Here is a 27,418-nt window from a genome sequence, read left to right as displayed (position 1 = left end):
CTTGTCTCTCAGGGTACAATCACCCCTCAAGGTTGTTGGGAAAAATAATTCTTGGCTGGAAAAGGATTTTGGAAATTGTTCAAGGCTTCCCAGTTTTTCCAAAAAACAAAAGTAGAGTGTTTTCTTTCTCAGATGATGTGTATGTCTCCAGGAGGCCTCTTTCCCTCCCAAAGGATTCCTCCCCTTTACTCTCCTGATAAATAGAGGCCAAAATGTACCTTCATTAGAGCAGGCCAGTAATAATAACAATTCCATCCAGTTTTTATATTTGACCTTACAGTGACCCTTGAGGATATTACTCCCTCAGAACTCTTCCCTGCCCCCTCAGATGGTACCCCATGGGTGTCTGGGTCCCTGCATTTCCCCTTTCACTGCAGTGTCTGTCTGATTCCACCACCAAACTGTGTGGTGCTCCATGAAAGACCCATATCTGACTCTTTTCAGGGGCTCCAGAGGCATGGCATGAAGAAGCATCTATGGAGCTGAACTGGAAGAAGATAAGGAACTAGAAGGGGGTAGCACAGAGAAGCAGTTAAGGGTAGAGCTTGGCTTAAGTCCAGATCCCTTGATACCCATGATCATCCCTGACAAACCCAAAGCAAAGGGAAGAATGGGGGATGCCAAGGCATCACATTAACTATTTTCTACTCTGTCTACTGCTGTGCATAATGTAGGGAGCTAAGGCCACGAAGAAGCTGTATGAGGCCCTTGGATACGGCAGGTCTATCCTCTCAGGGTTAAAATATATTGCCAAGACTCTGAAAACACCTTCAGGCTGTGGTTGTCTGATCCTATTGAGATTACTGCCTTCCTGGTATAGAAGTAATTTCTAAAAAGAGAGAGAGGTCTGATGGCTCTGCTGGAGATGGGGGAAAGGGATTACCATCTGGGAACACCCACACTTGGCCCCTTGTCCTTGGCCAGGGGCAGAGTATGAACAACCAAGGAGAATGCATGAGGGAAGAAAGGAAAAGACAGGCAATGAAGCCAGAATATGAAGACACTTAAAAGCCCACGGGGAAAGAGTTGCTCAGAGAGCCTTCGCAAGGAATTCACAACTAGAGAGGCCTCGGTTAAAATTCCATTGATTTGGGATCTAGGGAAATGACTTGTCTCTGGTCTCAGCAATCTTGTAGAAAGTGGTTGTGAAAAATCCCTGGTCCTCTGAGTTGTTGTGAAAGTTAGCATAAGTAGCGTGTTAATCATCCCCATATGATCCTGTTATGTGGGTCAGTCACTTATCTGTTTCCTGCAGAACTCAGAACCGTCCTGCACTTCCTAGCACTCAGCACAGTGCCTATCACCAAGAGGGTGACCAATACAGGTAAGAGACCCATGCTCCTGGCATCGAATTCCTGCTACCCTGGCCATGCCGTGTGTTTCTGAGCACCCAGCGCCCTCGTGCACACACACAGTAGAGGCAGCGGAGCTGGCGGGGAAGTGCGGGCATAGCGGCGCGCAGGCGGCTCCCCAGCAGATCCCCCGCTGTCTGCCTTGCGGGCGCCCCCAACTAGCGCCCCGCGCCTGGACTGCATCTCCCACCCAGATTCCCGCCGCCCTCCGCTCGGCTCTCCTCCTCCTCCGGCTGCTCTTCCACCGCACCTCCCCTGCCGCGGCGCCCCGCCTGAGCACCTGGTGGCCACTGGGTCTTCGCGGACTCCAGGTTCTAACCGCTGCATCTCTGGGCCCCGGGCCCTGCCTTGCTCTGCGCGTCTCTCTCTCTCTCTCTCTCTCTCTCTCTCTCTCTCTCTCTCTCTCTCTCTCTCTCTCTCTCTCTCTCTCTCTCCTTACCTCTGCTAATCTCTCCGTCTTTCTCAGGCTCGGTCTTCATCAGTCTTTCGTTCCACCGGCACTTGTCTCGCCAGCCGTCTGGTGGTGGCCGAAAGGGCGGCGGGCCGGGCGAGGAGCGCAATGACCGGCGCTTGCACGAGCTACGTGAGCGCGGAGCAGGAGGTGGTACATGGCTTCAGCTGCCCACGGCCAGGGGGCGAGGCGGCCGCTGTCTTCTGCTGTGGCTTCCGCGACCACAAGTACTGCTGCGACGACCCGCACAGCTTCTTCCCCTACGAGCACAGCTACATGTGGTGGCTCAGGTACCGGCCCTGGCCCTAACTCCACCTCGAACCCCACTAGGGTCTTAGCCCTCTAGCCCTACCCTCGGCTCATGCGCTGGCTAAGATTCAACCTTCATCTAATGTCCACCTAAAGATTGCACCAACCCCCATCCCATCTTTAGTCTTCAAGCTCAGTGCTGACCCTATTCCCACCCTATCACCAACTCAACCTCCCCCTGAAACCCCATCTCAGCTCAGTTCCCTCATCCGCCTAGCCACTGTTGAGAAGTGTTCTTGAACGTCACCCCAACTCTACCCACCAACCCTCACCCAGTTCTCATTTCAGACTCCATTCTACCATCACCTTCAATCCAACCCCAAATCACATACCAATCCTTACTTTAACAGCAAACTTCCATCTTCAAACATCCACAGGAACCCATCCTCCACCCCAATCTTCATCCAAATGCCTGCCAGAGTCCTCTTCCTGATGTCAACACCAACCTCATCCCTGGTTCTACCCGCTCCCCAATATTGATCCCGGTCCTTATCTTCTCTCCAGCCCTAACTGCCTCCTCAAGGGTGCAGTCCACTTCAGCTCTTCTCCCACATCCTGGCTCCAAATATGTTCTAGACCTACATGGAAACCTCAACCTCAAATCTTAATCCTCACCTGATGCTACACCCCCCACCCCCCCACCTCAACCCTTTCCTTCCCTTTTATACTTATTCTTTCACCTACTCCTTACTGAACATGTAGTGTGTGTTGAGCCTCATGTTGCATGTTGGGCTTGTACTCCATCCTCAAGCTAAGACAAAAGACCTGGGGTTCAGAGCTGCCTCCAAGTTCATCATGACACAACGGCATAATGCCCTAATAACAGGAGTGTAGTTTGGGTGAATCTCCACCAGTAGAACTCCAGTTTTCCAATTGTTCAGGGAAGGAGTTGGCTGGGCGCTCTGACATTCCTGGAACTAAGTATGGTTTTGAGGGGGCAATAGGTCTCTATCTCTCTGGGTCTCCAAAAGCCTCATCCAGAGAATGGGACCTTATCCTCAGCCTCCTCTGGGAAATAGACATCAGCAAAAATAGAATGGATTATCTTAAGAAGATAGTGGTTTTTCCTATCCCTCGAGGTATATGAGCTACATGCCCTCTGGGTGAAAATGACAACACTGAAACCTCTTTGGGGCTGTGTCTTTTCATCTCCCAAAAGAGGAAAATGATCAGTCACTACAGTGATTTCTAACTAAGGTAGTGGCAAGGATAAAATAAGATAACAGAGGTGAAAACAACTTGGTATGTGCCAATGACAGTTACAAATATTATTGCCTTGTCTAAACTATTCAATGTGTAACTCTGAAAATTTTCAAATGGTCAGGTTATAAGATTCTGCACATTTGGCTGCTGTCTAAACCCAGGAAATACTAATTTATTCTCTGTACATTCATGTATTCATTCATTTACCATACCTTTCCTTTATGCCAAGAACTTTGAAAGAACTGAGGACACAAAAATCAATTATTCCCTTCCCCAGGGGAGCTCCCAATCTATTTAAAGATATGATCTACACCCAAAGAAAAAAGGGAAGTATTTGATGAAGGCCCACTGTGTATTTAGCCCTGAACTGGAAGCTGAAATGAGCTGGTGCTGGTCTACCTTTGAAGTACAGAGAAAGTGAGGAGCTTTGGGACTGCTCCAGAATCTGGTCCAAGCCTTGGTTTAATAATTATTCTATATATGGATTAGGAAAATTGTTTAATCTCCTGGACTCTTTCCTCATTTTCCAATTGGTGATAATAATACATGTCTTGTAGAATTATTATAAGGACTAAGTAAAATAATACATATGAAAGTGAACAGTGCATACAGTAGGTACTCAAGAGAAGAGAGTTCCCTTTCCATGGAAAGTGAAGCTCAGAGTATAAAAGTGAATTGTCGGGGGGCTGGAGTTGTAGCTCAACAGTGAGGACTTGCCTTGTACATGTGAGGGACTGTGTTTGAGTGCCAGCACCACATATAAATAAGCAAATAAAATAAAAAGGTCCATCAACAACTAAAAAAAATACTTAAAAACAAAGTGAATTGTCAGGCTGAGGCTGTAGTTCAGTGGCAGAGTGCTTCCCTACCACATCTGAGGCACTGGATTCAATCCTTAGCACCACATAAAAATAAACAAATAAAATAAAGGCATGCTGTCCATCTACAACTACAAAAAAAAAAAGTGAATTGTCAAAGATCTTCTAGCAATATCATAGCAGACTGAGATTTAAAGAATATTACCTAGAACAATCCAAGGGTTAGATGCTTTCATGCAGTCACAACCCTGGAACACCCATTTTCTCTCTGTTTTACAGATAAGAAGACTTGAGAGAGGTTAAGTTACTATCTGGTTGTGCTCCAGTGAGAAGGGCAGAGCTGAAAAATCAGTCTTGTCTGCCCTGCCGCTCCCCTTCCCCCTAAGTCTACACCTAGCCTGACCCTCTTATAACATGACAGACTCAGATCACTTGAAAAAACACTCACTGACCTTCTATCTTCTGAGCACTGTCCTGGCCCTTGGAAATAGAGAGATGAGTAACCCCCTCAACACCCACCCCTTCCTTCTTTTGTCACCCCCTCTACTACACACCTCTTGTGGTCCCTTCCGTTGCCTGGGAAACCCTCTCCCCATGGAGCACGTCAGTGGCTCAGACAGTACTTTAGAAGAGGGTTGGAAGGAGTGATCTCTGAGGTCACATCCCACGTCAGTGTGACCCCAAGGGCAGCTGAAAGTATCTTGTGTATAGGGCACTTATTCCTGGGCTCAAGCATGGTTTATAAACATCACAGACAATTGCAAAGTGGAGGAAGAGTCCTGAGGGTCCTCAAGACACTTGAGGACAATTTGAGTGAATTTGACACTTCACTTTTTTTTTTTTTTTTTTTTTTTTTTTGTAGTTGTAGATGGACAGCATGATCAGTGTGCTCCAGATCCTGAAATAGCATTTCTGGCATGCTTCTAACTGCAGGGTAGAAATCTTGTTTTGCTCTGAATTCCATTTGGCCCTTTTCATGAAAACTGGTTCTTACAAACACAAAAATCTCCAGGTAAGTGTCATTTCCTTAGAGAGACAGTGCTCAAGGAGAACTGCCATCTTTAAAAGAGAAACATGGCTCAGGAAGCAAAGACGCCCTGGGAAGTAGCTGTTGCCAAACATCCTCCATCTGCTTCTTTTTACTAAGATGGAAGCCAAAAGGCAATAGCCTTGCTGCAGGGCAGAGTTGGTGATCAGGCAATGATGCATCTCATTGCATCCTTTGGACACCCAGTGAGATGAGAACCTTTACAAATGAAGATCACAAGTGTAAAGTAGTTTTTCAGGTTATATGCTGCAGAACTAGGATTCAAGCTTAGAACCAGCTGACTCCAAAGCACTTGTTTATTAGGCTTCCCCTCCAGTTCTTTCTTAGTGGTCACAGTAGGGTATTTGAGTCAGAACAATGAAATCTACAAAGCTCAAAACCCTAGTTTTCTAATCCAATTTCCACATGGGGCAGGACTCTGACGTCATTGAAGGGCATACTCAACCAGGTGATTTGTGTAAATCTCTCCCAAGATAAGGAGCTCACCACTTCCTCAAGCAACATCACCACGAGACAACTCTGATTATTTAAAGCTCATCTTATACTAAAACCAGGTTTTCCCTCTTGGAGCTTCCCCTGGAGTTCCCTGTTCTGTCATTGGAGGCTAGTGTCTCTATCCCCAGACAGACCAACAGAGAGTGCCTTTCAGGGACAGTGCCTGCTCCCTGATTCGCCTCTACTCTGGGACACATTCCTCACTTCTCTCACCCATTCCCCAAGGAGCCCCTTTTAAAGGCCTATTTTCATCTAGCTGCCCATAGATGAACCTCACAAAGGATGAGGTCCCTATATGAGCACAGGTCTACCAGATAATAGTCCTTTGAACATTAAGTGTATTTCAAATGAGAAAATGTTTAAGATCCTGATAAAAACTAGAAATCACTACACATTCAATGTGAACAGGACCAGAAATGAAAAGAGAAAGAAATCATGGGTAATTCAGTCTTAATGTGGGTTCACCCAGAAGTTCAATGTTGTTTATATGGAAAGTGATCTCAAAAACTACTGGTAAAGTGTGGAGAAGAGAAGAAGTCAGCAATGGGCCTGTTACAAAGAAATTTACACCAAGGTAATTAGAGCTTAAACTCTTCCAGCCAGTGTAGAATGTGCAACTCTCAGTTATCCCCAAAAGGGCCAGGAAGCTGGGTATTTATATATCGCTTTCAATTAGTCATTGGTTGTGGGCTGGTAAGGGGATGGAACACATTAATTATCACATTATGAACTGCCCAGTGTGTAGACAGAGCCTGTTGTAGATCCAGGAAAGCCCTCAGGCAAAGAGATATAGATGCTGACAGTTGAATTCTGGACAGATATTCTATAACTCTAAGACCCAAGAGGACACAAACAGGACTTCCACAGCCTGCATTATACCCAGAGACAGCTGTTTAGCAGTTTGGTGCATTTCCATCCAATGTTTTATATATATAGTTATGCATATATTTGTGTTTATTTAATTAAGTTGGGGTCATACTATATATTTAATAGTGTATCTTGATATTTCATTTAACATTGTCTCATAAGAATTTATCCATGGTCTTACATATTATTTGAAAATGAGTCTTAATCGTTCTATACAATTCCATTGCAAAGGTGTTCAATAGCTTATTTAGCCATATAAAAGTAGACTCTTCAAAGATCTAAGGTGGTATTTTTTGTTTGGTTTTGTTTCTTAAGAGATGGGGTCTCGCTATGTTTCAGGCTAGCCCTCAACTCCTGGACTCAAATAATCTTCCTTCTTCAGATTCCCAGGTAGTTGAAACTAACAGTGCACACCACCGTTTCTTTCTCTAAAGTACTTTTCAATGGAAATCGACTATCAAATAACTAGGAGGGAAATCCTGCAGAAATGGCAAGGGCAGGAGTCTGGGACTAGAGTCAGAGAAGGAGATGGACAAGAAAACTAGAGAAGAAGTGGTAGTCAGGAACATCAAAGCCCATCTCCCTATCCCTTCCTATTAGAGAGCATCCCACAGTGCTTGACACCTAGTAGGTACTTAACAATATTTACCAACTGCCTACCATGCACCAAACACAATACAAAGGGAGGACAAAGGTGATAAAATGTGGTCTGACTATGCCTTCAGGGGACATGTGAAGAATATGTGGAATACCTACTATGTGTTAAGAATATGTCAATGTCATTCATTCTTACTACCGCCTGTGCTATGTTTTGGTCACTCTCATTCTTCAGACAAGGAAGCAGAGGTTCAGAAGGTTAAATAAGTCAGGCACAGTCTGACTTACAGGTGTGTGTGGTGGTACACACCTGTAATCCCAGCTGCTTGGGAAACTGAGACAGGAGGACGGCAAGTTCAACGCTTGCCTCAGCAACTTTGCGAAGCCCTAAGCAACTTAGCAAGACCCTGTCTCAAAATAAAAAGGACTGGGGATGTGGCTTGGTGGTTAAGTGCCCCTGTGTTCAATCCCTGGTATGAATAAATAAATAAATAAAGCACATCATGGCATATGACTGTAGTCCCAGCACTTGAGAAGCTAAGGTAGGAGGAACACTTGAACCCAGGAGTTTGAGACCAGCTTGGGCAACATAGCAAGAACCCTTCAGAAAGAAAATAAATAAATAAACAAAAAGTTGAATAACTGCAGCAAGGCCCCTTAAGAAAGAAAGAAAAACAAATAAAGAGTGCATGATAACCCAGCAAGAGCTCAAAGTAAACGGGTTTCCAGCTGGGCCCTAACCTGGGTTGGTCTGGTTCCAAAGTCCTCTGTTCTTTCCTTACCATACCAGCCTCCTAACCAGGAGGGAAGTGTTAACAGCCCTGAGGAAAGTATCCTGAATGGGTTAATCTGGCATGTGGGCAGGATGGGGAGAGAAGGATGACCAAGGAAAGCATTGAGAATAGAACATTTGAACTGGGATTGTGGCTCAGTGGTAGAGTGCTCACCTTGCACATGTGAGACCCTGGGTTTGATCCTCAGCACCACATAAAAATAAATAAACAAAATAAAGATATTGTGCCCATGTATAACTAAAAAAAAATTTTTTTAAAAAAAGAGAATAGAACATTTGAGAAGGAGTTTCCAGAATAGGTAAGATTCCAATGTGGGGAGATGAGATATGGGCTTGTGAAATAGGAAAGAAAGATAGTGAACCCTAAATAAGCCAGTTTTCTAGAGACCAGATATATTATGATATAAAAAAAGAAAAAAATCCATGGTCTTTGTGCCAAGTTCCTGAGATAGAGCCCCTAAAACCTTTGTAGACAAGGGTGCTAGGAGAAACTTTTGTTCTAATAGTCTGTCCTTCAGTTCCTGACACAGAGCCCCCAAAAGGGTGATAGAAACACCTTTTGTTCTAATGAGGCGACTCTTAGTGGGCTCCTAGAGAGCTCCAGGTGGGGGCTAGTTGCCAGGGAAACCACCCATGTGATCAAAGTGCTGGAACTTACAATCCTACTCCACCCCCAACCCACCCGCTAGGGAGGGAGATGGGCTGAAGGTTTGTCACCTATGGCCAATGGCGTAATCAATCACACCTATGTAATGAAACCTCCGTAAAAACAACAAACAGCAAAAAAGAAAAAAAAAAGGACAAGGTTCAAAGTCTCTAAAGGACTGTGCTCTCAGAGAAGACATGGAAGCTTCTCAGCAACCATCCATATTTTGTTCTACATGTTTCTTCCATTGGGCCATTCATTAATAAGCTGGTAAACTCAGTTTTCCCTGAGTTCTATGAGCCTTCCTAGCAAATCAGTCAAATCCAAGGAAGGGGATCATAGGCACACTAATTTATAGTTGGTGCGTCAGAAGTATAGGTGACAACCTTGTAATTGGCATCTGAAGTAGGGGACAGTCTTGTGGGATCCAATACTATCTTCAGTTTATTGGGTTAAATAATAGGATAGCCAGCTGGTGTCCACTAGAGAATTGCTTTGTGTGTGTGGTGGGGGAGACCCACATAACTGGCATCAGAAGTGAATTGAGTAATAAGTGAGGAAAACACATTTTTTTCCCTTCATGACCAAGTTCTGATTTGGGCAGAGGCATCAAGGTAGGAGGGTGAGGGTAGCAAGAGTGGGAGGTATTTTAGATGTGGAGTTGACACTGATGTGAACAGAAGGACCATGGAGCATGGGTCAGAAATTACCTTGAGGCTGGAAGGACAGCTTGTTTTTAAGTAAGACCTACCATGTGTCTTGCTTTTGGGGGGCAGGGGCCTTTAAGACCATTTCCAATTCCTTGGGACAGGAGCAGGTTGAGGAAAGCAAGGAGGAAAGGAGAGGAGGGAAAAGGAGCACATACTAAGTCCCAGTTACACGGAGACAGTGAGCCATGTCATGTTATGCATGTGGTGAGTACTCGGCATATAGTTGATGCTCACCTATGCTTATGCACAGAAACTCTGATCAAGATAGGTATGGACAGAACCAAAGTCAAAACTGATTCCATGCTGCTATAACATGGTGTCTCCCAAGCCCCCTGACACTCAGCCCCCCGTGTGGTCTTCTCTCCCCAGTGTTGGCGCTCTCGTGGGCCTCTCCATAGCAGCTGTGGTCCTCCTGGCCTTCATCATCACTGCCTGTGTGCTTTGTTACCTGTTCATCAGCTCAAAGCCTCACACAAAATTGGACCCAGGTTTAAGCTTACAGATGAAAGGTAAGGAAGAGGTATCCTTGTATCCAGCAAGCTGGCATCTTTCCACAGAGTAGATAATTAGAATTGATATTTGGAACATTTGCCTCCTGAGTGTTCCTGGAATATTCAGAAGCAGCAGCACATTTCTCAGGAGGTTCATGATCTGAACATTTCCATCCTGAATTCTCCATGTGTTCAGTGTTTATCAGAGTCATTTAATGTAATCACCACTCCATTTGTCAAAGAGGTTAATTCATGTGGTGGATTTTCTAAAACAATGTTTTAATTTTAGCCCTAAGGGAATACAAATGGATCTTAATATTATTCCAAACAAAACAGAATTAATGTAAAAAATGCTGCTCCCCAAACTCACAGTGTAGTCAGAAACTCAAAACAGGTTTTTTTTAAAAATTATTTTTCATTAGCATAGGCCATCAAGAACCTCTTAGGGAGCAAAAAAAAAAAAAAAAAAATAGCATAGGCCATCAAGAACCTCTTAGGGACCAAAAAAAAGTGTGCTTTTTTGCACATATTTTTAGAACTCCCTGAAAGGAACTATGAAAGAAAAAGTTCCTATTAGCAAAATATCTTTCAGTATAATTTAGTAGACAACACTCAAAATAGGTATTATTATCTCCATTTTACAAATGAGAAAATCAAGGCTGAGAGAGGTTTGGTGACTTGCTCAAGGTGTCATAGTTGACAAATGGCATGCTGAAACCCATCCCATGACTTTCCACCTCAAATCTTCTGCCCACCACACAGGGTCTGTGCAAGTATAAAACTAAGCATAAAATTGTTTGGTACCAAAGTTAACAATTTAAATTAATGTTAAGTTAGTGAAGAAATTGGTTAGGCAAAGTAGAGGAGAAGTTATCCCAGGATAGCTAAATCATGGGTAAAGATGTATGGCAGGACTGGGCGATAACCTTTGCAGTGACAGGGACATCATGGGAAATATGCCAAGTAGGATGGGAGAGGAATTTAAGCAACAGAAGAAAGAGTGACCAAAAACAACAATAACAACAAAAAAAAAAAAAACAGGGAGGGGGCTGGGGATATAGCTCAGCTGTTGGTAGGGCGCTTGCCTCAAATGCTGGGTTCAATCCCCAGCACCACCAAAAAAAAAAAACCAGATAGATAAGTAGAAAGGGCAGGGTGGTAGTAGCTGAGACTCTGAAGAAAACAAGAGAGAGCTGAATGCCCTTATTTGTAAAAGGTTATTTTTAAAAGATTTTGTGTAATTTAACAATAAATAGGCAATAAGCAATAAAACAAGAACTCTTCCCAGATCCTGATGCCTACTTGCCTGAATTATCCTGCTGTGGCTGAGCACCAAAAAGTAGGAGGGGTGACTGTCAAGAGCAGAAGGATTTATCTGCTCCCTTTGGAGTCAGGAATTATTGAGAGGTAGTGTCAGCTGACTAGGAAAAATTCCTGTGTACAAGGACAAATTGTCAAATTTGCCTACATCAAATATGAATAACATAAACACAGCACATAAATTTGTTTAAAGTAATGGACTGCATACACACATACACATACTTATATACCAATGTATATATAAACATGAACATCCTTATGCACTCACACTACAGTGGATCCTCATTGTGAACTTGTCTACTTGCTAAAATATATTTGTAAACTCTAAGTCAATACTTAAGTTCCTTCTGAGGTCATTTGCAAATGTGGGCATGTGTAGAGTGGCAAAAAATTTGACGTGCACATGTTCCCAGTTAACGTCGAACAAGGGCAACACTTTGTGTTTCAACTCTCACACTGTAAACAATTGTCCTCTTTGCAGTCTGTTTAGAGCCATTTAAAAAATTTTTGTTGATGATTTCACTTTTTAAAATGGCCTTCAAGCCAGGTGTGGTGGCATTTGCCTGTAATCCCACCTAATCAGGAAGTTGAAGTGGGAGGAACACAAGTTCAAGGCCAACCTCAGCTACTTAGTGAGACCCTGTCTCAAAAAAATGAAAAGAACTGGGGGTTTAGCTCATGGGTAGGGCACCCTCAGTACAATCCCCAGTACCACAGGGTCAGAGGGAAGGTAAAGTCCTCTAAGCTCAGTGTTGAAGTGCTACCTAAATTCATACAACTACTTTGTAGAGCAGTTTGGTAATATGGAATATATATACCCTATAACTCAGCAATTTTACTTCTGATTATCTGTCTTAGAGAAATAGTTGCTTCAGGAGAGGCCTTATAAAATAGGGTATCATGACAGTCTGTCATAATGGAAATAAACTAAATGCTCACCTGAAGAGAATGGATAAGTAGACTGTGATATAGTGGGATAATAAAATATGATAGTCATTAAAAGGAATGAACCAGCTCTAGATACATTATCTTGTTTGCTCTTCATAATAACTGAGTAGGGTATAGATCTGATTAGTACTTTCATTTTACACATATGAAACTGAGACTCAAAGTGAACTAGTTAATAAGTGACAAAGCCAACTCTACCTCTACCCTCCTTCCTTTCCATTTCCTGATTGCTGCAAAAAGAAAGTCCCTTGACAGTGACAGACACCTTTTGAAACATTACATGCACTATTTCATCTAATCCTCCTAACTACTCTGGTGAGATAGGTATTGTTATCACCCTTCACAGATGTGAAAAACAGTTTTCAGGGAGATTAGATGACTTGCCCAAGGTTAGTGAATTGTGGAGCTGGAATTCAACCGTGTATCTTTCTGCCTCCAAAGTTCTGGTTTCTCTCACAGGCTAGGACAGTGGATGCTCCACCCTACTCACCTTGCCCTACCCCATCATACTGCTCACCTGCCCCGCCAGCCTTTCTGGCTAAGGGGGATACAATAATTCCACCTTGGCCCTGAGAATGGAAACCAAGCTCCCGATTTTCACTTTGTGCCACCAGCCAGATTATTTAGTTTCTAGGGTTTGGAACAGCATAATAACTCTTGCTCTTTTGTTTCTTATTTTTAAGTTGTAAACTGTATTTCCTGATCTTTTACTGAATGATAGATTTCTCTGTCTTTTGCTCAAACTCAGCTATTAGTTCTTCCTTCCTTACCGTGTGTTCCTCTCCTTTCCTCTGCAATCAAAGTATCAACCCAGGAAGGAGGCTTGGGTCCCTCCAGCATCTGAGTTTATAGGCCTATGACTTTATGTTCACCAGGGCTCTACCTTTACAGATTTTCACTTATGTTTGCTGTCTTGCTCTTCAGTAGGACATATAGAGAGATCATTGCCCCCTTTCAGCAGAGAAAACCAAAGCACAACAGGGAAATGACTAAGTTCATACAGCTAATGAGCTTATATAGCTGGAATGTCAACTCAGATCTCTTAGACTAGTAGAGCATAGATCATTGCACTGTTCCTTGGGGTCCTTATTTCTGAGAGAGGAGGCAAGGGTCAGGAGGGGAGTGCCTAGGCAATGGCTCAGTGGACACGGAAAAGCAGTTTCTGACACAGGCTCCTTCCCTGCCCAGGTATTCTGTCCCATCATTCCCACCCCTATCCCATCCCCCAAACTTGGGATGCTATGGAGACTATAACATTCTCACTCTAGTACATGATGAGGAACTAGCTAGATTGGAAGGGTGAACAAGGCCCTGCTGAGAATTTTGAACACACTGTCCCATTTAACCTACTCAACTACTCTGATGGGTGTTTATTGACTCTGTTTTGCAGATGAGGTGAATGAATTGAGTATAGAGGTGATATTCCAACCTAGGTACATTTAATGAGGAAAAAAAAAAATCTGGCTAGGCATGGTGGCACATGCCTATAATCCCAGTAGCTGAGGCAGGAGGATCACAAGTTCAAAGCCAGCTGCAGCAAAAGCAAGGCACTAAGCAATTCAGTGAGACCCTCTCTCTAAATAAAATACAAAATAAGGCTGGGGATGTGGCTCAGTGGTCGAGTGCCCCTGAGTTCAATCCTTGGTACCCGCCCCCAAAAAAAAAAATCAGAAAAGAAGTTGAAGATAAGAGTTCTGTTTTCATCCTCCTCTGAAATGTATTGATGAGGAAGTCATTAACAAGCCATTCCCATTGACCAAAATTCAGATGGCTCCTGGAAATCAAATGTGATGCTCTCACTGTACAGACAAGGAAGCTAAGGTTCAGAGAGGGGCAGTCATGTGCCCAAGGTCACCAGGCCAGTTGGTGGCCAAGCCTTGCTTCCCAGGCCAGAGCTCAATCCCAGATCTCACTGCTTTTTATTTATTTATTTTAAATTTGTTTATAGTTATAGATGGACAGAATGCCTTTATTTTATTTACTTATTTTTTTATGTGGTACTGAGGATCATACCCAGTGCCTCACACATGCTAGGCAAGCAAGTGCTTTGCCACTGAACTATAGCCCCAGCCCCTCACTGCTTTTTAATTAACTACACTTATCTGTGGAGAGGTGACATCTCTGAACCACATATTTGATTCCAAATTCTAGAGAGTCAGATAGACAGAAAACGTAATAGTTTCATCTTTATTCATAAAAGTTTATTCTACCAAATAGAAGTAAGCTATAGACAGCTTAAGAGAAAAGATTTCTTAAATCTATAAAGCAAAATAATAAGGAATTAGAAGTACTTCAAAGTATCATTTTAAAATCCCATAATTATTCTTCATCAGTTCATTTAGTCACATATTCCTCAGTTCTTGGTTCCTCTCTCACTGTTGTGGGTCTCTCCTTTCCCTGCACCCAAAGCATCAACTCAGGAGCCTCATGTCCCTCTTGCTTCTGAGACAGTTTACAGGCATCTCCTTTACATCCATCAGAACTTTGTCATTTACAGACTTTCATTCCATATATTTGTTTCACAGGTGTCAATGATAAGTTAGTCTTGACTTATCTCCGAGCAAGGAAAGAACCTGAGAACTTCCTTCCAGGCTAATCACCACAGGCTAGTCTCAAGTTTAGGATTGAGGACCCCAGGCAATGGGGGGGGGGGGGGCTAGCCACAGAGGTCCTTAGAGAAAGATAGGAAGGTGAAGCCCTGTGCTCTAGAAGACCTGGCTCTAATCTTGACTTTGATAAGCTCATTGTGGAGTCTTAAATGAGGTTCTTTTCTCTGGAATTCAATTTACTTTGTAAAATGTGTACAATACCTACTAAGAAAGTGATTGCCAAAGTAGAGATAATGCTTATATGATACCAACTTCATTTCAAACAAATTTTAACAATTAGAAGCCCTCTCCACTTTGAAGCCCAGGGCCTCAGCCACACTAAATGTGTGCTCTGGCCTCCCACTGATCAGCCAGAGTAGCTCTCATTTTAATTATTAGGCACCTAGATTTTTATATGTTGGTCTCCTCTCACAGAGAGGAACCACATCTTATATGCATTTGTATCCTTAAGACCCAGCACAGAACCTACACTAGGGGTATTTTTGCTCTGTGGAAAGAGTGCAAGATTTGGAATCCAGCAAAATTGGTAAGCGAATCTTAGATCCAGGACTTGGTAGGAAACATGAATCATATTATCATAACCTCAATATAGAGCTTGGTATTTTTGCTTATAGGCTTCCTTCTCTTCAAAGTATCTTTTAGCTTAGGGGGGAAAAAAAAACAAACAGCAGCTTTTCAAAGATAGGACCTCACACCCCAACCCAGGCTTCAGGCACCATTGTGGGATTTTAATAACTGCTATTACATATTAGCCAAAGGAAGGGGTAGGACTGTGTGAGATCCAGTGGCCTATTCCACTGGTTTCTCTGGAAGGCTGTGATTGTGGAATTAGGGACCCTAGGATACAGATGTAAGGGAGGCCTTAGGATCTGGAAAAAATCATGAAAAAAAAAAGACGTAGTGGGTCCACAAGCTCTGTAAAAGCTAGAAGTGTGATGTGGTTGCCAAAAAATGGTGAGGGAATCTCAGGCCACAACAGAAGTACAGGGTCTGGAAGAAAAGGTGTGATGATCCTCCTCTACTTCCAATTGCATAAAACACACCAGTCATCACATCTCAAAGGCAGTTTTTTATCATCTACTCAGTAGGTTCCCAACTTTGGATTCTAATCATCTGAAGGTCTGCAAATACAGCAGTGGGGATTCTTGAGCAATGTCCAATAGTCCAAAGATTTTACTGGGACCAAGTTTCTTTGTTTTGCTTTCAGCTAGAATCAGATCAGTTGGGGAGGAGGTGGTAATATGCATTCTTTCCTGTTTACCAGAACCAATACAAAATGGGAAAAAAAATAGTACTTAATAAATGTAGTCTATTATGTAGATAGAACCCTTTAAAACTTGGAGTTAAAAAAAAGAAAAGAATAAATTGAGACCAGACCTACTTTCTGCTCTATTTATGAAATGGTACCTGAGATCTAGAGAAGAAAAGAAGTAGGCAAAAGTACTACTGTGATTTAATATCAAAATGAGGACTTGAACCAACATCTTGTAACTCCTGGAAGTTCAAGGGATTCTCCAGAGTCCTGAAAGCCAGCTGCTCACAGCTCTGCAATTTAAGAGGGACTTTGACCAATCAGAAGGTGATCAGAGACAGGTGAGCAGCTCAGGTCTGGGAACCAGGTCATGCAAGAATAAGGTGAAGAGTTGAGGATATTTGGTCTTGAACAGAAGAGACTCGAGGCTCATACTTGGACCATAGATCTTTGCAAGGCTCTTTCGGGACAGGAGAAGCAAATCTTTTGTGAGGGAATGGAAAAAAGAGCTGGAATCCATGGGAGAAGACATAGAGAGACAAATGTTGACTCAAAAATAAAGATAGTAGGACATGGTGGTGCATACCTGTAATCCCAGCTACCCAGGAGACTGAGGTAGGAGGATCTCAAGTGCAAGGTCAGCCTGGGCAACTTATCGAGACTTGTCTCAAAATATATGAAAAGAGCTGAGGATGTAGATCAGTGGTCGAGCATGTTGCTTAGCATGTGTAAGAACCTGAGTTCAATTCCCAGCACCAAAAATAAACAAACAAAAAAGAATAAAAAGGCAAGTCTCAGAATGGGAAATATAGTCCTATATCTGACTAAGGACTTTTATTCAGAATGTCTAAAGAACACTCTCAACTCAACATTATGAAAACATACAGACAGCATAGTGACACATGCCTATAGTCTTACCTACAGGAGGCTAAGGCGTAAGGATCACTTGAGCCCAGGAATTTCAGATCACCCTGGCCAACACAGTGAGAACCTGTCATAAAAAAGAAAAATAAAAGAAAAGCAACACATCCTATTGGAAAACTAATCAAATACTTGAACAGACACTTCATAAAAGAGGATATACTGATGACAAATAAACACATGAAAATATATTCAACTTCACTAGCCACTAAGGAAATGAAAAATAAAACAAAAGAGATATCATTACACACCCATTAGAATACTAAAGAAGAAACACTGAGTACCAAATGAGGAAATTTTTAAAAAATAGTACAAAGATGCAGTATGCCCTTCATCTAATGTTCTTATGTGGAACTGGATCTCATACACTGCTGTGGGGGGATGTAAAATGGTACAGCCATTTGGGGGGACACTTTTTGGTGTTTCTCGTAATGTTAAACATTTTTTTTAAATCTTCTTATGTGTTAGTTTCTTATGGCTGCTATAACACATTATCACAAACTTGATAACCTAAAACTATAGAAATTTATTCTCTCACATGTCTGGTGATTAGAAGTCCAAAATCAATTTACTAGGTCAAAAATCAAAGGCTGTAAGCCAGATGCTATGCTATATGCCTGTATTCTCAGCAGCTCAGGAGGCTGAGGAAGGAGGATCGCAGATTTGAAGCCAGCCTTAGCAACTTAGCAAGGTCCTAAGCAACTTAGTGAGATCCTGTCTCTAAATAAAAATATTTTTTAAAATGGTCTGGGGATGTGGCTAAGTGGTTAAGCAACCCTGGGTTCAATCCCCAGTACCAAAAATAAACAACAACAAAAGGCTCCAGAGGTGAATCTGTTCCTTGCCTCTTCCAGTTTCTGATGACTGATAGCATTCCTTTACTGGTAGCTGCATCAGTCCAATCTCTACCCCCATTTTTATATCTCTGTATGTTCTGTCTCCCTCTCTGCCTTTTTCTTATTAGTCAACTTGGAAAGGCATTAAGGGATTTGAACAATCCTGGTTTATCACCTTATCTAGAAATCCTTAATTTAATCATATCAACAAAAACTTTATCACAGAAAGGAAATATCCACAGATATCATCAGGTTCCATAGATTAGAACTTGATATTGTTGGAGAACATTGTCCAGTCCAGTGTACAGTACAAACCAGCAATCACCCTCCTATGTGTTTATCCTAGAGAAATAATTTTATATCTGCCTGAAAACCTGCATGCAGATGTTTTTAGCAGCTTCATTGTAATATACAAAAACTGTCTTTTATAGGTAAATGATAAAACCATACAATGAAATATTACCTGGTCATAAAAAAGAAATGTCCTCGCAATATATGTAATGACTTGGATAAACCACAAAGCTATTAGGCTAAGTGAAAAAAAAAAAAAGTTCAATTTTAAAAGTAGGCTTAGTAGGCTGGGGATGTGGCTGAGTGATAGAGCACTTGCTTAGCCTACACAAGGCCCAGGATTTAATCCTAGCACTGCAAAAATAAAAATAAAAATAAATCAATAGAAGGTTGAGGGACTGGAGTTGGGGCTCAGTGATAGAGCTCTTGCCTGGCATGTGTGAGGCCCTGAGTTCAATTACCAGCACCACATATAAATAAATAAATAAAACAAAGTCCATTGACAACTTATATATATATGTGTGTGTGTGTGTGTGTGTGTGTGTGTGTGTGTGTATACACACATATGTAATTTTTTAACAATAACAATAATTTTAAAAGGGTTGAATAGAATATAATTCCATTTATATAACCCTTGAAAAATGACAAAATTATAGTCATAATGTATTTTTTTTTAAAGAGAGAGTGAGAGAGGGAGAGAGAGAGAGAGAATTTTAATATTTATTTTTTAGTTATCGGCGGACACAACATCTTTGTTTGTATGTGGTGCTGAGGATCAAACCCAGGCCGCACGCATGCCAGGCGAGCGCGCTACCACTTGAGCCACATCCCCAGCCCAGTCATAATGTATTAATGGTTACCCGAAGTTGGATTTATTGGAAAAGTCTGACTCTAAAGCAGTAGTGTTAGGAAGTTTCTTTATGGTGATGGAAAATTTCTTTATTTTGATTGTGGTGGCAGTAGTTATATAAGTCTATACATAGGAGTTGGAAATGTAGCTCAGTAGTACAGTACTTGCCCAGTACTCCTGAGGCCCTGGATTCAATTCCCAGCACAGAAAAAAATCTATACACAGGATCAAATGCACATAAAAAATAACGCATATGAAAATGAATGGTAAAAATCATTAAGATTTGTAGTCTAGGGATGAGGATGTGGCTCAAGTGGTAGCGCTCGCCTGGCATGCGTGTGGCCCGGGTTCAATCCTCAGCACCACATACAAAGATGTTGTGTCCGCCGAAAACTAAAAAATAAATATTAAAATTCTCTCTCTCTCTTAAAAAAAAAAAAAAAGATTTGTAGTCTAGTTAATCATACTATATCAATATCAGTCTCCTAGTTAAGAAAATACATTCTTTCTGGTTATATAAGATGTTATCATTGAGGAACACTATATGAAGGGCATACTGCATCTTTGTACTATTTTTAAAAAATTTCTTGTGAGTCTCAAATTATTTTAAGATAGAAATTTCAGGGGACTGATGATGTAACTCAGTAGTAGAGCACTTGCCTAACATGTGCAAGGCCTTGGGTTTGATCCCCAGTTCCAGCGCCCCCCAAAAGAAAAAGTTCAAAACAAAACAACAACAACAAAAGAAACTCATTGATTCCATAGGTAAGAAGTCCAAAAATGAGATTGGCTTTAGGCATGGTTTTGAAGTCCATATTCCCGGGCCTGTGGCTCTACTCTCTCAGATTCTCTGAGAATCACTTCTGCATCCATCTTGTGCTGAATTCTCCTCAGTCTGACTTTTCTCATGGTAGTAAACTGGCTGCCAGCAGTCCCTGGGACTATATGCTTTTTGTTCCCATCAAGCTATTAGAAGAAAGAGGATGCTAGGTTTCTTCAAACAACAAGAAAAAAAAATTAACTCTACTCTGAACATCCTAAGATCATGTGCCCACCTTTAAATCAATCACTACACCCAGATTTGTTGATTGCCCATTCAGGTGGCAAAGGAATAGGATTGCCTTATTTTATTTTATTTTTTTAAAGATGTATTGCAGTCTCTTTTTTTTTTTTTTAAGAGAGAGAGTGAGAATTTTAATGTTTATTTTTTAGTTATCGGTGGACACAACATCTTTGTATGTGGTGCTGAGGATCGAACCTGGGCTGCACGCATGCCAGGCGAGCGCGCTACCGCTTGAGCCACATCCCCAGCCCAGGATTGCCTTATTGGCTCAAGTCAACCAGGTCCCACTCCTGAAGCTGGGATGGGGCTAATCCCGCCCAAATATAATGGGGAAGAAATCAAATAGATATTGGATAGCCAACCCCTAACTATACTTCTTTCTTCAAATTCATTCTTCCCTTTGTTACAGAGGCAACATTCTTCCTGGATATCCTCCATAAATGTCTTAAAGCACAGGAATTTGCTAGGCAGAGAAGGTATAAAAATATTATTCTAGGCATAGGCAGACAAAACAACACAAAGACTCAGAAATTTGAAGAATTGGGCCATTTAGAGAACCATGGCCCACACCTGTAATCCCAGCAGTTCAGGAGGCTGGGGCACGAGGATTGTAAATTCAAAGCCAGGGGGCTGAGGATGTGGCTCAAGCGGTGGCGCGCTCGTCTGGCATGAGTGCGGCCCGGGTTCGATCCTCAGCACCACATACAAACAAAGATGTTGTGTCCGCCGAGAACTATAAATAAATAAATAAATGTTTAAAAAAAAAAAAATTCAAAGCCAGCCTCAGCAATTTAGAGAGGGCCTAAGCAATTTAACAAGACCCTGTCTCAAAATAAAAAAATAAAAAGGATTGAGGATGTGGTTCAGTGGTTAAGTGCCCCTGGGTTCAATTCCTGGTATAAAAAAGACAGAGAGAGAGAGAGAGAAAACCAAGAGAAAGTTGGTGTGGCAAAGCTTTAGAGTTCTTGAGGGAAAAGTAGGAGTGAGGAAACTGAAGAGGAGAGATGGGCCAGTCCACGAAGAGCCTCAACTGCTGCTGCCTCAGGGATCACAGGTAGCGGGAAGACATCGGAGGCTTTTGAGAAAGGACAGTCCATGGAATCACTTGATAAGAAAGATCTCTGTGTTACAGCATGGACGATGGACCAGAAGGAGCACAACTGGAGGCCATTCCAGTGGTCTGGACGGAAGAAAATGAAAGCCTGACCTAAGATGGTGGCCTTGAGGATGGAGAGAAATGGGCAGCTGGTGATTAGGTGGAATGAGCAGGACTGATGAACTGCTTGGCTTTGTGAAGGGCTTGGGGGAGAAGGTGTGAGAGATGACTCGAATTTTTGCCGTAAACACTTAATATACCTTTTTATAGAAAAAAAAAAGTGGAAATTCTCAATTTTGTCAAATGCTCCAGTTAAATCAATGGAGATAAGAATGGAGACATGACTCTGCGATGTAGCAGCAAAAGAGTTTTAAGGTGTTCGGGGGACAGAAACCATGCAGAAAACATCATGAATAGGAGTGGAGGAATAATAAGGCTAAATGAGCTTCCTTTCAAACTCAAATGTAAGAAGAAAGAGAATGAGGCAGTAGATGAAGAGAATCATTGAATCTGTTCTTATAACAGAGAACAATATGTTTCCAAAACTTTGTGTGTGTTAGCTGGGTGGCAAATCTCTGTTCTCATCTATAAAATGGATTTTTAATAGTACCTGACTCAAGGGGTTATGGTGAAGGTCAAATCTCCATATAACAGTTATTTATTGTCTGTCTCCCCCACTCAACTGTAAGCACATGAGAAGCATCGACAGCTTCTAGTGCATGATGTGGTATCTTGTTAATAAGTATTTGTTAAGTGAATGATGCGACTAAGACTGAACACAATGCATCACCCAAGGTAAGCACTTGGAGAAGCCAGCTGAGTGTGATTCTGGTTGGAGAGAAGGAGCTGTGGGAGTAAGTAGCCTCAGCTTGCTGTTTTTCAGGTCCCGAGGAGGTGCCTCCTGACTGCCAAGGTACTAACACAGGAATCAGGATGGAGGTGCCAGGAGGGAGTCTTCCTGGGCAGAGTTACCCCTCTTTGAACCCGCGATTGGAAAGCAACGAGAGGCAGGCTTCAGACTCAAAACACCTCCTCCAGCACTGCTTCATGGCCACAGTGACTGCCAGTGACATTCCAGGCAGCCCTGAGGAGGCAACTGTCCCCACCCCTGACCCATGTGGGCCAGATCCATAAACACCCAATAAATGTTTCTACATCATCCCTTCTGGAGTTTCTTTTCAGTGAAAGGTAGAAATATGAATGTTCAAAGGGACTTTGGAGTCTGGTGAGATAAATAAAGACTTCTCAGCCAGGTACTCAGGTCCTTCTGCGGACCCAGCTATACTGCTCTGCCTGACCAACTACAAGTCCTGGAAAAAAATAGTCAGTAACAATTCCATAAGTCAAGGAAAAGTTTGGAGACTATGGAGGCTCAGAGAGTCCCTCTTTTGATGGGGAGTCAGAAAACTTTTACCCAATTTCCTAGTCCAAAATAAGTGTATTTAAAAGCCCTTGGGGGGCTGAGATTGTGGCTCAGCGGTAGAGCACTCGCCTAGCGCAGGCGGGACTCGGGTTCAATCCTCAGCACCACATAAAAATAAAGGCATTGTGTTGTGTCCATCTACATCAAAAAAATAAATATTAAGGAAAAAAAAAAAAACACCTGGGAAGGGGATCAGCATTCAAGAGTGGGGAGATTGCTGCCTTTCCAGTGATTCTTCCCCACCCTGAAGTCACTCAAAAAGGGCTGGAGATGTGGCTCAGTGGTTAATCTCCCCTGGGTTCAATTCCTGGTACCAAAAAAAAATAATAATAATACAGTTAGACTTTATTTATTTATTTTTATGTGGTGCTGAGGATAGAACCCAGTGCTTCACACATATTAGGAAAGTGCTCTACCACTGAGCCACAACCCTCACCTACAAATGGATGTTTTTAAATATAACATAGTCATTAAGAGCAGGGACTCTGAGGGCTGGGGTTGTGGCTCAGGGGTAGAGCTCTCGCCTAGCACATGTGAGGTGCTAGGTTCGATCCTCAGCACCACATAAAAATAAAATAAAATAAAGGCATTGTGTCCAACTACAACTAAAATAAACTAAAAAAAAGAGCAGGGACTCTGAAGCCAGATGCCTGGTTAAAATCCTGTCCTTGCTACCTGCTAGGTGACCTCTGTGTCCCAGCTCTCTCATCTGTACAATAAGCAGGAAAAATAGTAATACCTATTTCCTAGCACTTGGGGGAAAAATTATTTAGTCCATGTAAGTACTTAGGTGTTGACAAATGAAAAGTACTGTGTTAGCTATTATTATTATTATTAGTTTGTTTTTAATATTTTTTATTATTGGGCTCATAGTAAGGAAATGTTAGGGCAGGAAGCTCATGCCACCCCCGTCTCCCAGCTGGTCTCCTAACTTTGGCAAAGGCTTTAGGCTTTGCTTTGGGAATGCAAGGCAAGGATCAGGGGGACTCAGTAGCCACTGAAAGCAGCTCTTGACATTTCAGACAGTGACATGATCTGCTACTAGATTTGGCAACAGTGAGATAGTCACACTTAGGTATCTGTGCATAGGTCCTGAGCCAGCCAAAGGCACAAGACAGAGTAGAAAGGCAGAGTGGGCCACCCAGAGAAGGGCCCTAAGATGGAAGTTCAAGGGATCTTGGTTCTGGTCTTGATTTATTTTTTTGGTATGTGTGTGCTCTTTTATTTTCTACACTCAAAACCCAGCACATTTGTCCACTAATTGTACACTCAGTGCAGTCTGTTCTTTAGTGACAGAAACAGAGGGGAATCCTGCTCTCCAGGGGCTCATACGGAGGACAAGACAGACATACAAAAATGAGTGGGCTTTCTGATGGCCCTTTACACCCTTTAAGCGAAGAAGAATCAATGGCCGAGTTGAGTCATCAAAGATGAGTCAGTTTCCAGGTGAGACAGGATCAGAAGACATTATGCTCAGAGTACAACCTGTTCAAAAATAGAGAACCTAGTATGCCCAAGAATTGCAAGTTGTTTGTTGTAGGAAGCACTAAGAGTCTGTGTGTGTGTGTGTGTGTGTGTGTGTGTGTGTGTGTTTATGGTGGGGTGGGTAACAGTTGGGGGTGTTTAGTCACTGATGCTTGATTGTTCACTTTCACTGGACAGATCTCTCTCTTTGGTATCCTCATCAGTAAAAATTGATTTTCCTCTGAACACTTCTAGTACTGGGCCTTCTGGGAAGTTACGAGAAAGAATCCAATAATGTTCTTGCCTTTAGGCTGCTCACAGATGGACCTGCAAATTCTAAAATCTCAAACAGCCTAATGCAGACTAAGACCATGGTTCTCAAACTTCTGGCTGCCTCAGAATGAGCTGAGGGCTTGTTAAAACACAGGTTCCTGCCCCCCTCCTCCCCCCAACCCAATGTCTGAGTAGCTAGGGCTGGCATAAGTCCCCAGAATCTGCATTTCTAACAAGTTCCAGGTGATGCTGCTACTGCTACTGGTCTGGGACCACCCTTTGAGCACAACTGGCCCTGAAGAACAAAGACAAGCTTCAAGGAGCAGAGGTCAGAAAAAGACCTCACACAGAGCAGGGTCCTGAAGACGTGGTAGAATTTTCTCCACAGGAACCTATGTGTGTACAGGATTGGCACAGGTGGAGAACAGAATGTGTGTGCTACCTACACATCCCAGGCCTCATAAAGCTCCCCACCCCCAACCTGAATTCAGCTTCTCTCCTTTGAATTCAATCAATCCTCAGAGCAGGCTCTCACTGGGGTTTACTTGTCTAAGTTCTGCTTTAGAAACAAACTACCCACCCTGGGAGGCAGCAGCCCCTCCCCCAGGGCTGCAGAGCAGGGAGGAAGCTGGGTGGGCTGACGCACAGACAGAAATAGTCTGAGCTCACCACGGCTCCCAGGCACACATCGACTGGCAATTATTTCTTGTAAATTGCTTTCTTGGTTATGTTCAGAACACGTGTGTGTGACTGCCTGAGAACAAACACTCAGGGGGCACAGGGTGGAGGTGGCTAGCCGGGGAGGGAGCTCCAGATGCAGGGAAGCCTTAGTCTGAAACTTCAACCAAGAATTAGAGAATATTGGGGCTGGAGATGTGGCTCAAGCGGTAGCGCGCTCGCCTGGCATGCGTGCGGCCCGGGTTCGATCCTCAGCACCACATACAAACAAAGATGTTGTGTCTGCCAAATATTAAAAAATAAATAAATAAAGTCAATAAAAAAAAAAAAAAAAAAAAAAAAAGAATTAGAGAATATTAAAGGTGGGAACTTGGAAACATTAGGACCTTCCACTCCTTGTATAGCAAGCATCCCAGCCAGGAGGGTTTCCAGCCTTTCACTGTTGACCATGATCTTAGTCAGCTTTTCCTCAGTTTGACCAAAATACCTGACAAAAACAACTTAGAAGTGGAAAAGTTTATTTTGGCTCATGGTTTCAGAGGTTTAGACCATGGTGGGGCGACTGGATTGCTCTGGGACCCAGATGGGGCAGACATCATGGTGGAAGGGCGAAGCAGAGGAGAGCTGTCCGTTCATGGCAGCCAGGAAGGAGAGAGGCAAGGGGAACTAGTGGCAGGGAAGATGCACCCTTACAGGCACACCCCCAGTGGCCCACCTCCTCCAGCCATGCCCCACAGGCTACAGTTAATACCCAGTCAGCCTATTCAAATTAGGATGGACCAATTTGGTCACAGCTCTGATGATCCAATCATTTCACCTCCAAATATTCCTGCATTAACACAGGCTTTGGGAGACACCTCATATCTAAACCATAACATTCATTCAACATTGGTTGACAATGATTCTTTGCCAGACTAAGTGAGGTCCTGGTTTTTGTCTTCAAGGAGTTCAAGGCTGTAGGCATTTACAGGAGGTTCTTTACCCAGTCAAGGACTTCAGGGAAGGGTTCCTGGAGGAAACAATGCCTGAATTAAGTCATGAAGAACCCCCTGGTAAGTGAAGGGGAGGTTGTGATATAAGATGAGGAACAGCATCCAAGACAGAAGAAACAACATACAGGAAGGGCCACAATGTAGAGAGGACATATGGTCATTTCAAGTAACAATAAGTAGTTCAGGGGGCTGGGGTTGTGGCTCAGCGGTAGAGCGCTTGCCTAGTACCTGCGAGGTGCTGGGTTCGATCATCAGTACCACATAAAACTAAGTAAATAAAATAAAGGTATTGTGTCCAACTATAACTAAAAATATATATATTAAAAAAAAATAAGTAGTTTGGTTTGGGTGGACACTACAGTCAAAGTGGTGAGAGAGGAAGCTGGAGGGGTAGAAGGGCCAAATCGTGAAGCCTTTGTCCTGTTAAGGGGTTTGAGCTTTAACTGGAAGGCAAAGGGGAACCATAATGAGGTAGGATAGAAAAAAACAAAACAGGTAGAAAGGAGATGTAAAGAAAGGAAAAGGAAGAAAGAATTTAATTCAGAAGGTCAGAAGTTTCTGGGTCTGTCACTGCCTAAACCAGTCTCTGTTTCAGGTCTGTTACTCCCCAAATTCCTTGGAAATCTGTAAATCTTGAAGAACATATAAATTTGGGGACTTACCAGAATTATCTATTGATCAGATAATGAAGACCACCATGTCAACCTGAGGAGCCTGAGATTGACCAGACCCCCAGAAACAGTCTGGAGATCATTGGGGTGATATCATTTCTCCATATCTTTATTTTTCTATTTTTATTTTTTGGTACTGGGGATTGAGCTCAGGGGCACTTGACCACTGAGCCACATCCCCAGCCCCAAAATAGGGTCTCACTGAGTTGCTTAATGCCTCACTTTTGCTGAGGCTGGCTTTGCACTCACAATCCTCCTGCCTTAGCTTCCCGAGCCACTGGGATTATAGGCATGCGCCACCACGCCTGGCTTCTTCATACCTTTCTAAACCCACCCCTCCCTCACCAAGTTTCCTTTAAAAGAAGAGACAGGAACTCCAAAACCTCATCTCTCACTCTCGAGATGGCCTTCATGCTCCCTTGAATGCTTATTCCTTGCCTTACCCCAAAAAGCATCTCTCTCCTGAGATCACCCTTGATTATGTATCTACTTTCCTAAATAAATGTGTGTGTATGCCTCTGACTAGTGTGTGCTGAACTTCTTTTCCACCATATAGGCCAAGAACCCTGCTGGTCCTCAGTCAAGTTCCCCCTTCTGTCCAGGAACTCCCTGGACCCTTCTCCAGAGATGCTTCTTCTCTGACAGGGTATGACAAAAAGGACATGGTTTTAAACATGAAAAGGAACTTAGCACCTGTTTGCTCTCGATACTGAATGAAATTTGCCACTCAGGATCTTTGCCTTTGAGGCCTCTGCCTCTGCCGCAGTCCGGCTGCAGCAAACCGTGTGTGGGGGGGGGGTGACGAGCAACTTGTGTACATTGATACAGCTGGAGTGGGAGCCCTTTATTGTAGGACAGGAGGGGTATATATACATTCCACACAGCTTATCTTAATTAACATAAACTAGATACAGCAGTCAACCAATAAGGAATCTCCACACTTAATGGCTC

At 42.9% G+C, this 27,418-nt stretch overlaps 1 protein-coding gene across 2 annotated transcripts; it reads left to right on the top strand.

The window, feature by feature from the left end:
* Positions 1-1,911: 1,911 nt before the first annotated feature.
* Positions 1,912-22,100, top strand: Shisal2a (shisa like 2A). 2 transcript variants are annotated; one of them, XM_076841322.1, is made up of 3 exons: positions 1,912-2,093; positions 9,659-9,798; positions 21,850-22,100. In XM_076841322.1, the coding sequence occupies exons 1-3, from the start codon at positions 1,912-1,914 to the stop codon at positions 22,098-22,100; spliced, it is 573 nt and encodes a 190-aa protein (XP_076697437.1). The 2 variants fall into 2 exon arrangements, with proteins under 2 accessions (XP_076697437.1, XP_076697436.1); XM_076841321.1 differs by having other exon boundaries at positions 9,659-9,809; positions 21,861-22,100.
* Positions 22,101-27,418: the final 5,318 nt, after the last annotated feature.

This window comes from Callospermophilus lateralis, chromosome 7 (assembly GCF_048772815.1).
Source record: "Callospermophilus lateralis isolate mCalLat2 chromosome 7, mCalLat2.hap1, whole genome shotgun sequence".
Taxonomy (NCBI): domain Eukaryota; kingdom Metazoa; phylum Chordata; class Mammalia; order Rodentia; family Sciuridae; genus Callospermophilus; species Callospermophilus lateralis.
Note: the sequence above shows the minus strand (reverse complement) of the source record. Positions and strands in the feature narration are given on the sequence as shown.